The sequence below is a fragment of the Hyperolius riggenbachi genome, chromosome 2, assembly GCF_040937935.1.
Source record: "Hyperolius riggenbachi isolate aHypRig1 chromosome 2, aHypRig1.pri, whole genome shotgun sequence".
In the NCBI taxonomy this organism is placed as follows: domain Eukaryota; kingdom Metazoa; phylum Chordata; class Amphibia; order Anura; family Hyperoliidae; genus Hyperolius; species Hyperolius riggenbachi.
In genome coordinates this window covers 38,720,900-38,736,740 of record NC_090647.1, presented here as the reverse complement: position 1 = coordinate 38,736,740, position 15,841 = coordinate 38,720,900, and the positions used below count along the sequence as shown (strand labels likewise).

The window sequence follows — 15,841 nt, the reverse complement described above, 5'->3', positions numbered from 1 at the left end:
AGCAAGTGGCAGCAAATGGCATGAGGACAGCACACATGCCCATCTAGTAATACTATTATGCTTTGTGTTATGTCACCTCCACAGTCAAGTCAGCACCATCCGTTGCATTAAAGCTCTTTATTGGATAAGTAGCATAACAGACATCATCAACAGCGACACCATCGCTGTTTCGGTCAATAGACCTTTCTCAAGCTGCATAAGAGAAATGTCATGCTAATGCTGGGCATACACGGCGTCGAGGGGAGGATTATCAATCGAGCCTGATGGCTCAATTGATAATATCCAATGTGTCCGATCACCGCGGGAATCAATTCCGCGCTCGATCCCCACAGGCAGACAATAGCGGCGAATCGAGCGAGCATGAGTCTAGTCCTGGAAAAAGAGGTGAGCGGACTCACCCTAAAAAATGGGCGGGGTTAAGCATAGCGTGGGCGTGGTCATGGGTGGGGCCAAATATACATGGCCTTAGCAGTGGTATAAAAGGTCTGCCAGGGGAAGTTTGAGCTCTGCTGTAGTGTATCCCCAAAAATTAGATGTAATCTGACAGCATTTGACCAAAAATACACATAATCTGGCAGAGGTTTCTCCAAAATACAGATAATATGGCAGTGGTTCCCCCAAAATAGACAATCTGGCAGCAGCAGTTCCCCCAACATACACATAATCTGGAAGCAGTTCCCCAAAATACGCGAAACCTGGCAGCAGATCACCCAAAATACATGTAATCTGGCAGCAGTGGTCCCCCAACATACACAATCTGGCAGCGGTTCCCCAAAATACACGTAATCTGGCATCAGCGGTTCCCCAAAAATACAGATCTGACAGCAGTTCCCCCAAAATAGGTACACCCAGTATAGCTAGCCAGGTCTATAGGTGTTCCCAGTATAAGAAGTCATGTGTATAGCTGTCTCCAGAATAGGTGGCCAGGTGTAGAGATGTCCTCAGAATAGGTGGCCAGGTGTATAGATATTCCCAGAATAGGTGGCCAGGTGTATAGATATTCCCAGAATAGGTGGCCAGGTGTATAGATGTCCCCAGAATAGGTAGCCATGTCTATAGGTGTCCACAGTATAGCCAGGTGTCCCCAGTATATGTAGCCAGGTATATAGGTGTCCCCAGTATATGTAGCCAGGTGTATAGGTGTCCCCAGTATATGTAGCCAGGTGTATAGGTGTCCCCAGTATATGTAGCCAGGTGTATAGGTGTACCCAGTATATGTAGCCAGGTGTATAGGTGTCCCCAGTATATGTAGCCAGGTGTATAGGTGTCCCCAGTATATGTAGCCAGGTGTATAGGTGCCCCCAGTATATGTAGTTAGGTGTATAGGTGCCCCCAGTATATGTAGCAAGGTGTATAGGTGTCCCCAGTATAGCCAGGTGTATAGGTGCCCCCAGTATATGTAGCCAGGTGTATAGGTGTGCCCAGTATATGTAGCCAGGTTTATAGATGTCCCCAGTATATATAGCCAGGTGTATATGTGCCCAGTATATGTAGCCAGGTGTATAGGTGTCCCCAGTATATGTAGCCAGGTGTATAGGTGTCCCCAGTATATGTAGCCAGGTTTATAGGTATCCCCAGTATATGAAGCCAGGTTTATAGGTGTCCACAGTATATGTAGCCAGGTGTATATGTGTCCAGTATATGTAGCCAGGTGTATAGGTGTCCCCAGTATATGTAGCCAGGTGTATAGGTGTCCCCAGTATAGCCAGTCTATAGGCCTCCACAAAATAGGTAGCCAGGTGTCCCCCCAGCAGGAGAAGAGCAGCGCAGTGGAGAGGAGCATTGTGCAGAGCAGTGGGGAAGAGCGGACGTCTCCCCCCCCCCTCCCTTCCCTCACCTTGGGGCTCCTCTTCCTGGCTCTCCCCTCCAGAATATTTGCAGCGGTGGTTGGTGGCAGCGGGCATCAGTGGGTGGGACTTACCTCCTCCTCATTCCGGCGAGTTGACGCTGTGCGTGCCGCTGCTTTGGTCTTGACTAGACCAGACTAGCGGCACGCACAGCGTCAACTCGCCGGAACAGGAGGAGGTAAGTCCCGCCCGCTGCCAGCCACCGCCGCAAATGTTCTGGAGGGGAGAGCCAGGGAGAGAAGCCCCAAGGTGAGGGAAGGGGGGGGGGGAGACGTCCGCCCTTCCCCGCTGCTCTGCCCAACGCTCCTCTCCACTGCACTGCTCCCCTCCGGGGTGCTAGGGTGGACGATGTCCACCCTCCAATAAAAATAAGTGGACGTTGTCCACCCGCGTTCACGAAGGACTCGACTCCTGCGAGCGGGTGATAAGAAGCGCCAGCGGGGATGAGCGGGAATCGATCCGCGCACATGCGCGGATGAGCAGGGACGCGGCGGGGGTCAATCCGGCGGCTAATCGGCCGCCGGATTGACCCGTGTATGCCCAGCATAACACACACTCACCATGGGCTCGATTCACAAAGCGGTGCTAACCCAGTTAGAGACTTTAGGCGTGATAACCATTGCACCACGCTGGTGAAAAGCCAGTTTAGGCGTGATAAGTTTAGGCATGATAAGTTTAGGCGTGATAAGTTTAGATAAGTTTAGATCGCGCGCAAAGTCCCGCACGCAAAGCAGCGCCATTAAACTCTAAGCGAAGTGCACCAGACTTTGCTAGCGCAAAACTTTTGATCAGCTGTGCACTGCGGTGCTAACCCAGTTGGTGCTATAGTTATCACGCCTAAACTTATCACGCCTAAACTTATCACGCCTAAACTGAGTTTAGGCGTGATAAAGGGCCATTCACCAGCGTGCTAACTGTTAGCACCGCTTTGTGAATCAGGCCCCATGTCTTTAAATAGTGCCTTCAAAACCCCAGCACCAATCGGCACCTAGTTCCCTTAGCCAATCAACACAGACGGTGGCCAGGCTGACTATAAGGAGAACTGCAGCCCCTAACATGCAAATGAGACTATCCCATAACAGGCCAGTTCCTCCCCAACCGAATATATTATACTGCTAAAGAGCAAACCAGAATGTAAACCGTTCATTCTATATGCAAAAATATGCGCTCCTGTGCAGAATCTCACCATGTGCTGGCAGTGGTATTCCTCTGCGAGTGAGTTCGCCCACAGCCGCTTCCTGAATCCTCAGGGTCACCATGACGTCACATCATGTGACCGCTCGTCACTAGGGGATGTAGACTTAACGCTCCACAATACCATAGCAACTGGTAACGCTTATATCCGGCTACTAAGTCGGCATCACGTGTGTAAACAAATACTTAAGGCACATACACTGAGTTAAGGTACATAAAAACAAAAATTTGCTTTCCTAAAACAGAAAGAATTTACGATAATTCAGGTTGGAGTGAGCTCGAGATGTCTCCCAGAGCACCACTGCTGAATATATGCAAATTAACCATTGTACCCTTAGAAGCTAAACACACCTCCAGAACCGCTGGATTGCAATGATGTGTCAGCTTGTTAAATTGTACAGAGCCATAATAATCCAACATGCATACAGACAGCCCTACTCCATAGAGCCAAATTAATCCATGCCATGCACTGATGAGGATCAAACAATCCGAAACAGTCTGTATGCATGTTGGATTATTATGGCTCTGTACAATTTAACAAGCTGACACATCATTGCAATCCAGCGGTTCTGGAGGTGTGTTTAGCTTCTAAGGGTACAATGGTTAGTTTGCATATATTCAGCAGTGGTGCTCTGGGAGACATCTCGAGCTCACTCCAACCTGAATTATCGCAAATTCTTTCTGTTTTAGGAAAGCAAATTTTTGTTTTTCTTAACATCTTAGTAAGGGGGCTTTTAGGACCATTGTAGTCCCTTACACACTCCAATGAGTTCTGGGTCACCATGAGCTTGCTGGTTAGTCTGTACCTTAAGGTACATACACACGGATCGCTCAAGTCCAGTCTTATCAGCTGAACGACAGACTGTACACATGCCCGATTTGACGTGCAAACGACCGGTCGTTCAAACGTCCAAACGACGGGTAGTTTGCGAAAATCCGACATGTGTACGAGCCTTAACAATCACCTGACTTACAAAGGACCCGCCAATACGGCCTGCCCGAAAATGTTAAATCTGATTCTGAGGGGAAAGGTAAAAACACTTTTTCAAAAAGATTTTGTAATTTCTGAGGAAATGAATTTTAAAATAAATTCAAAGAAAAATTAGTAAAAATATTTTTTTTTTCTGCAGGACACTACTGTTTGGCCAGTTCCAAGTTCTGTATTCACATTTTATAAATTTTAACCAGTTCACATCTAAGGATTTTCCTCCTTATGGACCAGAGCATTTTTCACATTCTAGCACTCCCCCCTTTCATTTGCCAATAACTTTATCCCTACAAAATGATCTATATCTTGTTTTGTTTTTTTTGCCACCAATTAGATGGCGACGAGACGAGAACATGAGTGTGTTTGCAGCGGGCGATCGCAGCAGCATACTTATATCTGCTTCCCTGGGACTTTAGATGAAGTCCTGCGGGCGTAGGTATACTGGCTCGGGGACACTGTAATCCAGATGGGACCCTCTTGAAGTTCGGAACTGCACTCCCATCCATGAACAAGTGCAGCCGCACCGCGTAGGACGCCTGTGGGTAACCTGAATAATTTATTGCATTCTACTATATGTCGTTTCAGTGCCTGATTAAAGAGAATTTGTAACATAAAAAGTGCCCCTTGGGGGTACTTACTTCGGGAGGGGGAAGCCTCTGGATCCTATCGAGGCTTCCCCCGTCCTCCTGTGTCCCACGGCGGCAGCGCTAGATGTCCCTGAAATATTTACCTTCCCGGCTTCAGCGCAGGTGCAGTAGCGGCTCTCTGTTCAGGCTAAGGCAGAAATAGCTGATCCCAATCAGGTCCGATCTACTGCGCAGGCGCAAGCCAGCCACAGCCTGACAAATTGTCGGCTGTGGTTTTGGAGAGGCCCAGAGTAAAATGAGCCATAAATTACTTTTCTCCTATGTTGCTGTCACTTACAGTAGGTAGTAGAATTCTGACAGGTCTTGGACTAGCCCATCTTCTCATAGGTGGGTTCTCACGGTTTTCTTTATTTTCAAAAGCACTTAGTAAATTGTAGTTGCTCCGTCCAACTGCCAAAATAGTGTGCATAAAAGTCTTTATAAAGAATAAAGGCCATGCTGAGAATCCCCCATGAAGAGATGGACTAGCCCAAAACCTGTCGGTAATGTCAGATTTCTACTACCTGCTGTAAGTGACAGCAACATAGGAGAGAAGTAATTTATGGCTCATTTTACTCAGGAAGAAATGTGTTTCTTATTTGTATGTGTTTTTAATTTTAAGATTTTCACGACAGTTCCTCTTTGACCTACCTGGCGGTATATTAAAAACCGCCAGGGGGCAGCGCTGCCGTTTTTTTGCTTTTTTTTTTTTTTAAATCATGTAGCGAGCCTAGGGCTCGCTACATGATAGCCGCTGCTCAGCGGCATCGCCCCAGCCCCTCCGATCGCCTCCGGCTATAGGCAATTAGAAAATCCTGGAGGGCTTCGCCCGTCTCCATGGCGATGGGGCGGGATGACGTCATGGACGTCGTGACGTCTAAGGGCGTCCCGATCCACCCCTTAGCGCTGCCTGGTGCTGATAGGCCAGGCACCGCAGGGGTCTAGGGGGGGGTTCTATGGCGGCGCGGATAGCGGCGAATCGGCGCGGGGCGGCGGCGATCGGTGTGCTGACGCAGCTAGCAAAGTGCTAGCTGCGTCCAGCAAAAAAAAAATTACGCAAATCGGCCCAGCAGGGCCTGAGATAACCTCCTGCGCGGCTTACCCCGAACCACGTTCGGGGTTACCGCCAGGAAGGTTAAGGAGAAGGGTGGGAACAAGGTAAGAAAAGTTTTCAAAAAGACCTTGTTGTTTTTGAGTAAATTGATTTTAAAAATGCAAAGGAAAAATAGTTCCGCATTCTGCATGTTTAATTTTTGTTTTTACCTGGTTCCCACTATTCCCCATACAATACGTAGCAATTTTGGTGACGATGGCATGTATGAGGGCTTTGCTTATTACCCGTCGGCACGAAATTTCGCGAAGATTATGCAAGATTGCAAAAAAATTAAATTAAAAAAAAAAGGTTCCTAAATATGTTTACAAAATAAATTACAATTTTACCAGAAATTTCACATTACGATTTTTGCATTGTTATCGTGAATTACAATACCAAATTACGATTATGCGAAATGTGTGCTCAATTATCACTAGTAAATGGACAGTAGCAGCCTGCGCCCGGTACGCAGGGCAAATATGGTATGAAACTGCTTGTGTGGGCTCCTCAGCCCAACACCTCCTCTGCTTCTTTTTATAGTAATTTTGTGCTACTTGTGGTATTACTCAGGCTAAGCTGGTGGGAAAATGTCATAAAGCACTCGCTGTGCCTGGCTATCACAGTAGCTGTATCTATCCAACCCATCTGATGTCTCGTCTCATACAGAAGCCAGCATGCCTGGAATTATCTGCTGTCTGCTGTGAAGAGAAGACCCCACAGATCTGCTATGGCCCCATTCGTGAATTTTTTGGATTCCTGTACTCCTCATCTACTGGTAATAAAACCTGAACGAATCATATTGGAAGCCACATTCCTTATTCTGGGTAATTTTTTGGGGGGCAAACGTTCTGCTTCTTTTTGGTACTTTTCACACTTCTACTTCTACGCATTCAGGGGGCGTAGAAATAGGGGGGTGCAGAGGTTGCGGCCGCATCGGGGCCCTTGGGCCAGGAGGGCGCTCCCTCAACTTCAATATTGGCTCTCTATTGGTCCTGCTCTCAGAATAATCACTTCTATAGATACAGGTAGTCCCCGACTTACGAATGACCCGCCGATACAAACGGCATGGATTCTCTGTTTCCATGGGAACAAGTCAAAAAAAAGTTCTCAAATTAGACTTGTAGTTTTTGAGAATATTGATTTGAAAAAAATCAAAGAAAAATGGCTTTTAAACTTGTATAAGCAGGGGCAGAGGCAGGCCCGTTTTTAGCGCCGTGCGGCCCGTGCCGCCGCCCGGGGCGCTGTTGGGAGGTGGGCGCTGAAATGGAGGGGGGAGCCGGAGCCGCTGGGAGGGCAGCCCGACCTCTCCCTCCCTCTCCTGGGCCGCCCTCCGTGCTCCCCCCTCAGATGCAGAGCTCAACAGCAGCAGCAGCAGCCAGGGAGGAAGCGCTGTAAACAACATACCTCCCTGCGTTCCAAGCGCTGCTCTCTCGCCGCCGGTCTCTTCCTCTCTGCCGCCTATACGATGATGCACACACCAGTTCCGGCTAACAGGAACCAGCGTGTGCATCATCGTATAGGCAGAGAGGAAGAGACCGGCGGCGAGAGAGCAGCGCTTGGAACGCAGGGAGGTATGTTGTTTACAGCGCTTCCTCCCTGGCTGCTGCTGCTGCTGCGCTCTGCATCTGAGGGGGGAGCACGGAGGGCGGCCCAGGAGAGGGAGAGAGAGGTCGGGCTACCCTCCCAGCGGCTCCGGCTCCCCCCTCCATTATGGGGGACAGCTACCTATCTAACCTACCCTGGGGGGCACCTACCTATCTATACTATACTGGGGGGCACCTACCTAATCTAACCTACACTGGGGGGCAGCTACCTATCTAACCTATACTGCGGGGCACCTGTCTAATCTAGCCTATACTGGAAGGGGGGGGGGGGGGCAGCTACCTAATCTAACCTACGCTGGGGGGCACCTACCTATCTATCCTATACTGGGGGGCACCTACCTAATCTAACCTACCCTGGGGGGCACCTACCTAATGTAACCTACCCTGGGGGGCACCAACCTAATCTAACCTATACTGGGGGGCAGCTACCTAATCTAACCTACGCTGGGGGGCACCTACCTATCTAACCTACACTGGGGGGCACCTACCTAATCTAACCTACACTGGGGGGCACCTACCTAATCTAACCTACACTGGGGGGCACCTACTTAATCTAACCTACGCTGGGGGGCAGCTACCTAATCTAACCTATACTGGGGGCAGCTACCTAATCTAACCTACACTGGGGGGCACCTGCCTAATCTAACCTACACTGGGGGGCACCTACTTAATCTAACCTACGCTGGGGGGCAGCTACCTAATCTAACCTATACTGGGGGGCAGCTACCTAATCTAACGTATGCTGGGGGGCAGCTACCTAATCTAACCTATACTGGGGGGCAGCTACCTAATCTCACCTACGCTGGGGGGCACCTACCTATCTAACCTATACTGGGGGGAACCTACCTAATCTAACCTACACTGGGGGGCACCTACTTAATCTAACCTACGCTGGGGGGCAGCTACCTAATCTAACCTATACTGGGGAGCAGCTACCTAATCTAACCTATACTGGGGGGCACCTACCTAATCTAACCTATACTGGGGGGCAGCTACCCATCTAACCTATACTGGGGGGAACCTACCTATCTAACCTATGCTGGGGGCAACTATTCTGGCTACCTATATTAGAGGCACCCACCTAGCTAACCTGTACTGGGGCACCTACCTAACTAACTTATACCGGGGGCGCCTGCCTATCTAACCTATACTGGGGGCAACTATACTGGCTACCTATACTGGAGGCACCTACCTGGCTCACCTATAGCGGGGGCAACTATACTGGCTCACCTATGCCTGGCTACCTATACTGGGATACCTATTCTTGGCTACCTATACTGGGGGGACCTATACTAAGTGCAACTAGACCTGGCTAACCTATACTGCGGGCACCCATACCTTGCTTGGGGGGGGCGCAATTTTTACACACTCGCCCTGGGTGCATTTTAGCCTAGAAACTGCACTGGGCAGAGGTAACACAGAGGGAGACACTGGAGGCACAGGGGGGCACAGAGGAGGTACAGGGACAGAGATGGCACAATGTTCTAACTTAAGAACAGATTCAGGTTAAGAATGAACCTACAGTTCCTATCTCGTTCATTAATGTACTTTGAATATCGGTAATCATTAACAAACTGTTCCCCATCCCCTTCTTGCATCTCTGACACTGTAGTTGCCATTGGCAGGTTTTGGTGCGCCGTATCAATTGTTATGTATCGAGTGCTTGGGGGGCCCCAATGTAAAACTTGCATCGGGGCCCACAGCTCCTTAGCTATGCCACTGATTCCATTAATTGAATGTGTGGCAGCAATTTTGACTCTTCCAGTCTGGCAGTGTGTGTTATGGTTAGTACACACCATGCAATTATCTGACGGGTCAAATCGATATTTTCTGTCAAATCAGATCAGGTTTCTGAACGATTTTCCGATCACTTCTGCACAGAATTGACCGGAAAATTGATTGAAAACCTTTTCAGAACCTGTCGGAAATTATTGATTGGACCTGACAGGAAGTTGCATGGTGTATACCAGGGGTCCCCAAACGTTTTCGGTCGAGGGCCAGGTCAACATACTTCAGACTGCTGGGGGGCCGGAGTATACATGAAAGGATGTAGAAGTCTTTGCGGGCCAGATAGTGAAGCATACCCAGGTGACAACCTGCAGTCCAATTGGACTACTCCAGTGTCACCTGATATGGAATTTGATTGAAAACCAGCAAATTACTGCTTTCTTGCTTCATCTATATGCAGACCACAAATATTTAAAGATGTAGCTGACCTCATCTATAATACATTTTATGTGTGGGGGCCGGTAAAAAAGCCTCAGGGGGCCACATTCGGCCCACGGGCCTTAGTTTGAGGACCACTGGTGTATACCAAGTATTAGAATCTGGCAGGCGTAACTGGCAGTTCATGTGCTCTGAAACAACGTAGGTAAATGGAAATAACAATTGCTTATTTTTCAACAAAAGTTTCACTTAAAGGACACCTGAAGTGAGAGTGATATGGAGGCTGACATATTTATTTCCTTTTAAACAATACCAGTTGCCTGGCTGTTCTCCTGATCTTTCATGCATCAGTAGTGTCTGAATCACTCATCTGAAGCAAGCATGTGGCAAATGCAAACACCTGATCTGCTGCATACTTGTCTGTGGCTAAAAGTATTGGAGGCAGAGGATCAGCAGAACAGCCAGGCAACTTGCATTGTTAAAAAGGAAGTAAACATGGCAGCCTCCATCAGGGCCAAGCCGAGGCAGAGGCGAGAGAGGCTTCAGCCTCAGGGCGCACTGTAGGAGGGGGCGCACAGCTCACTCAGCTATCATTCCCCTATTGTGTTAGAAGCAGAGAGAAATAAGAAAGTGGGATACATGGTAGTGACTGCAGCCAGAAACTAGAGATTATGGTGTTGGGGGCCCTGGGGCCCCTCTTAGTCTAATAGCAATCAGTGTGTGACTGCTGGGGTGGGAAGGATGGAGGGGCGCACTTTGGGGTCTCAGCCTCGGGTGCTGGAGGACCTTGTCCCGGCTCTGGCCTCCATATCCCTTGCACTTTTGTTTGCCCATTAAAAACACTTTAACCGATGCCCATTTAATGACGTAAAAACTCAGCAAGGACACCATTTGAATAAAAGGTAATGTAAAGTTTATTTATTTCTGTGAAAGTTTTTAGGTAGCAGCTTGACATTACTAAGAAGTAAAATTACAATTCTTAATGCCTAATTCTAAATGTAGGTCTATGAGTAGAAAAGTTTGGCAACTCCTATTTTATTTTTTTTCAAAAATAATAAATATTTGAAAAACTTGGGGGCATGAAACTTGTCTCCAGAAAGAGGTGCCACAAATAGGTACAATTTGGGCCATATGCAATTTACATTTTCTCCTAGGTGATATTTTTACACTTTAACAATAAAATGCCATTTAAGCCACCAGCAAGCAAGAATAATACTCAGAATAATATTGATAGAACCCTTTCACCTACTTTTTAGTACTTTTTCGATTGCAGAGTGCTAATAAGTTATTTTAAACAGAAGATGGAAAATTGGCTCCTAGGAAAAACCATAGGAGAAAACGAAATTGCATATGATCCTTTGCCTTAAAGAGAACCAGAGATGAAGCACCCTCATGTATTTTACCTTATAAATCAGTGGGAACATGACAGTAAACACCTAATCTGCTCTTTGTTTCATTGTTCTCTGTTTAATCTGACTGTTATCACCTCTGATAAGAATCCCCGACTGAGCATTCAGTCTAGCTTTGCTATGGAAAGATTATAGCTGAGTCTGTCTTCTCTGGTGTCTTTTCAAGCCCAAGCCTGCCCCCTTGTGGCTCTGCTATAATGTGCATACACACATTTAATCTTGATTAGCCAATTTCATCACTTCCATATAGTAGGAGATCTTAGCTGCACAATCTGTTCATAGTATTCAAAACCTGGTGGCCCTCCTAGTACATGCAAGTGGTCAAATTGAGCAATCAATATTGGATGTGTGTATGCACTTTTAAAGAGAGAGAAAAATGATGAAAATAAATATTTTTTTTGAGGGGGGGGGAGGGGGGATTACCTATGGTGGCATCTTATATCTTCGATAGCAGCTGTTGTGAGATTGTCAAGTCGATATCTGTCTACAGGGAGTTATGCAATGCTCAATAGATAAGGGAAATAGGTTATGTTTACATTTTCCCATAGCAACTAAATGTTATATGTTCAGCTACATGATTACTTTCAGAGCTTGTGAAAATAATGTAAAAATATAGGTCACACAAATCATTAATAAGGCTAGCAACATCGTCACTTTCAAAGTCAAGATTGCTGGAAGACTAACAGTGGAGTGTTGTACCGTGTTAGCCATCAGTAAAAGCAAGACGTTTTGAATCAGGATGATACCATTCATTGGCTAACTTGAAAGAATAAGAGTAAGCTTTTGCGTATTTCGCCTTCATCAGACTTGAATCCTGTATGCTGACAAGTTGTTAAAGCACACAGCTATATACATGCAACATCAGAAGAGAATACATAGATTTTGTTTGGAACATAAATACAGGTCCTCATGTTAACTTAATTGAAACAAAATATCCAAATAGAGCTTGAGAGTGTGTAAGCTGATTTATGACCAATAGATAAGACCCTTTGTTTAATCAATCCTCACATAAGTGAGACTCTGGCACACAGACATTGCAAATTCTGAGTTCAAGATTTAGCTGCAAGCAGAAAGGATGCAGTTTGTCTGGGCTGAAAAAGAATTATGACATTAAATATCAACATTTAAGAAATTGGTATTCTTGTTCAATACTTTATGTACAGATTTGAACCAACGTTTACATTTTGTCTCTGCTATTAGTCTTTCTTTCTGTGCTTTAAAGCCGCCCTCCAGGGCAGTAACTCAAAGATCATTGAAGCTGTGTCCATGGGAATGAAAGGGTATAGGGACTGGGAGATTACATACCCATCCCTGTGTGCGTTCATACGTTTACGCAGAGTTTGTCTAGTTACTCCCACATTAATTCCTTTGGGGCATTTTTCCTTTGGAAGGGTAAACAGAACAAAACATAAAGTTGCCAGTTTTTGAAAAGCGGTTTTGCAAAATATTAAACTATAAAGGGTGATTTACTAAAAGGAATCCCGCACGTTTTGCACGTTGTTTTGGACAGTAAAATACAATGGCCTCATTTCACTAAGCTTATCTTCTGTCTTTAATAACTCTTCTAGAGTTGTTACCATGGTGATAAGGCATGTAGTATTCAGGAAACATTTTACCTCAGGCAAACCTAAAGTTAACTCTTCTGTCTTTAAGTTAACTCTTTAATCCTTAAAATAACTCCAGAGTTAAAGACAGGTTGTTCATTAACTGCATGTGAAAATAACTACAGAGGAGGTAACTTAACTACAGAGGAGGTAACTTAACTACAGAGGAGGTAACGTAAGGAATGAAGAGATAAGATAACTCTCTTACTGTGTGGAGGTAAGTTTTCTCTTGCCTTATTATCTCCAGCATGATCTTAGTGAATTGAGGCCATTGGCTTTTACCAAATGGATGGCATTCCTTTTCACAAGACGGCAGCAGAGTTTGTCTAGACATGTAAGTTCTTATTACGCAGCAAATTAAGGGAAACCACCCTAAAAAAAATAAAAATAGAAACGTACTGCAGTGCTACACTTAACGTAACGTAAATAATTATTAAGAACTCTGCAATTGAAAAAAAACAAAAACAAAAGTAGGTGAAGAAGTACTGTCAAAATTATTCAGTGGACTTTCTTGCTTCCTGTGGCTTAAAAGGCATTTTATTGACAAGGTGTAAAAATATCAAGGAGAAAAAGTTAACTGCCTATGGGCCACTAAGCTGATTTGAAAGGATTAAACAGACAAGTTTTGTAGTCTGAAATGGAGCTAAAGTATTCCTTTTTGAGTGCCTTGAGTCTTTTTCTTTGACTTTTTGTTGATGTCTTCACCTGTTGCCTGTGTAGGTGCTGGTGCTCTCCATGCTGCCACTTGTGGTTGCAATTGTCCAACCGGGGATGGGCAATAAGGTACGGCATGTAAGGAACAGTCTTGGCATGGCTAGCTGTGCTCGGCGCTTGAAGCCAGTGTCCAGGAGACCATAGATGAGAGGGTTGGTGCAGCTGTTGGCAAAGGCAAGGGCAGAAGCAGCACTCAGCGCTTGGTTTATTGCTACCTTTGAGGAACAAGACATGTTAACCCCAAACTGTTCCATTGCTTTAAGTGTATTAAGGGTGTTAAAAGGAAGCCAGGAGAAGCAGTAAACGCCAACAATGCAAGTCACAATGCGTAGCCAGCTATGCCCACGCCGGGGCTTGCCAGTGCTCTTCAGTGTGCCTTCTTGGCTGGCAAAATAGTTCCACAAATACTTGGCCATCCGGCAGTAACAAAACACAACTACTGCAAACGGAAAGGCAAACGTCAGGAAGATTACTGCAATCTTAAAGCCTGAAATGAATGGGAAAAGATCAGAGTCCTCGCAAGCTGAACCAGGGACGCTGAGGTTTCGAGTGATCAGGGACGGGCAACCGATGAGAAGTGACACAAACCAAATCACACCGCAAGCCAAGATAGAGCAGGATCGAGTCCGCAGTGGGTGCACTTTGGTTCCCTTTATCACCGCAAGATAGCGGTCAACGCTCATGATGGCCATGAGAAGTGAGCTAGAACATCGAGTAACCGCAGTGGCAAAACTGCTAAGTCGACAAAGGAATATCCCAAAGGACCAGTATCCTTCTTGTGCCAGGGAGGATGCCCAGAGCGGCAGCGTCAGAATAAAGATCAGATCAGAGGTCGCAAGGTTCAGAATAAAAGTATCTGCTCGTCGTGAGCTCCGCATGGACACCACTGCAATCACTACCATGTTGCCCAAAAGTCCAAGGATGAAGAAGATGGAGTAAAGTGTAGGAAGAATCCAACGAGCATGGGGTAACGCTTGAAGTAGGCAGTCCTCTTCTGTTCCATTGTCATAACCACTGCCAAAATCAAAGTAATCATAGCGATCTATCCAAGAAGACTCTGTGGCCATAGTGACATGAAGAGGAACATCAAAGCTGGTACTTCGAGTGCTACAGTCAATATCTAGGGTATGTTAATATATGCCTTCAGCTGTCACTCATTTCTGCTATGCCTTCCTGTGGTTATACACACCCATTGTCTTTACCAAGGGAGGGCACGTAGCTGAACCAATGCAAATAATGGGCAGTAAAGGTAGATCAATAGGCAAAAATAAGTAAAAAAAAATCCTGGTATCTTCTTTATCTCACATTTTCAAGTCAGCAAAACATGTTGACTGAATAGACACCATCAGGTTAAGAGGAAACGTAAAATTAGGTTAAATAATATAGATTACTGGCTAACCCAAAAACAAGATAAGGGGACCAAACGATGATTTTTTTTGTTTAACATGGATGTTGCAAAAATATTTGTAAAATACTGGATTGTCCAAATAATATATTACAGCTTATAATGAAAAAATAATTTCCTTTCTGAAATGGCATGGCTATGTAAGTGCATGAACTATACTGTGATTAATAAGAACAGTGGTGCTGTGAAATTCCGCATGTGCGAAATTTCGCATTGAAATTTGCCGCTTTACATCGTAATCGTAATGTGAAATTTACGGGAGAATGCGTAATAAATTACGTGTGAACCATAATTATGTATCAAACTTTGCGTAACTTCGTAATTTCGTGAAATTACGGGTCATTACGAAATTAGCCATTTAGTATCTTTTGACGCGTATGATGATTGATGTACGCATACAAATTTCCGCATGCGGACATGTTATTGTATAGACGCGCATGCGCAGTTTAATGCGTATGTTTACCGTATATGTTTATATAAGCATGATTATACGCATTAACCACTTCACAACTGAGGGGTTTTGCCCCTGAAACACCAGAGCAATTTTTACCTTTCAGCTCTCCTTCCATTCATTCATCTATAACTTTATTATTACTTATCGCAATGAAACGAACTATATCTTGTTTTTTTTTTCGCCACCAATTAGGCTTTCTTTAGGTGGGACATTATGCCAAGAATTATTTTATTCTAAATGTGTTTTAATGGGAAAATAGAAAAAAATGTGGGAAAAAAATCATTGTTTCAGTTTTCGGCCATTATAGTTTTTAAATAATGCATGCTACTGTAATTAAAACCCATGAAATTTATTTGCCCATTTGTCCCAGTTATAAAACCATTTAAATTATGTCCCTATCACAATGTTTGGCTCCAATATTTTATTTGGAAATAAAGGTTAATTACAAAAAAAAATAATTGGGGAGTGTGGGAGGTAATGAGTTAATTTATTGTGTAAAATTAATGTATGTGTATATGAAAAATGCTTTAGGGTGTAGTTTTACTATTTGGCCACAGTGATTTTTTTGTTCATGCGACCTGCAAGCGTCCGGAAGTACGCTTGCAGGAAGCACAATGAGGCTGGGAAAATCACAATGATCGCACTGCTTCTCATAGAAGCAGCCGATCATTGCGGGGGCTTAGATCAACGAACGGGAACGTTTTTTCCCATTCATTGATCTCCGTGCGGGCGGCGTG

The 15,841-nt window shown here is 45.3% G+C and overlaps 1 protein-coding gene across 1 annotated transcript; it reads right to left on the bottom strand.

The window, feature by feature from the left end:
* Window positions 1–12,630: 12,630 nt before the first annotated feature.
* LOC137543554 (probable G-protein coupled receptor 25) lies at window positions 12,631–14,333 on the bottom strand. The gene has a single exon (XM_068264689.1). It carries the CDS (start codon window positions 14,310–14,312, stop codon window positions 13,233–13,235), a length of 1,080 nt encoding a protein of 359 aa, XP_068120790.1. The 5' UTR covers window positions 14,313–14,333; the 3' UTR covers window positions 12,631–13,232.
* Window positions 14,334–15,841: the final 1,508 nt, after the last annotated feature.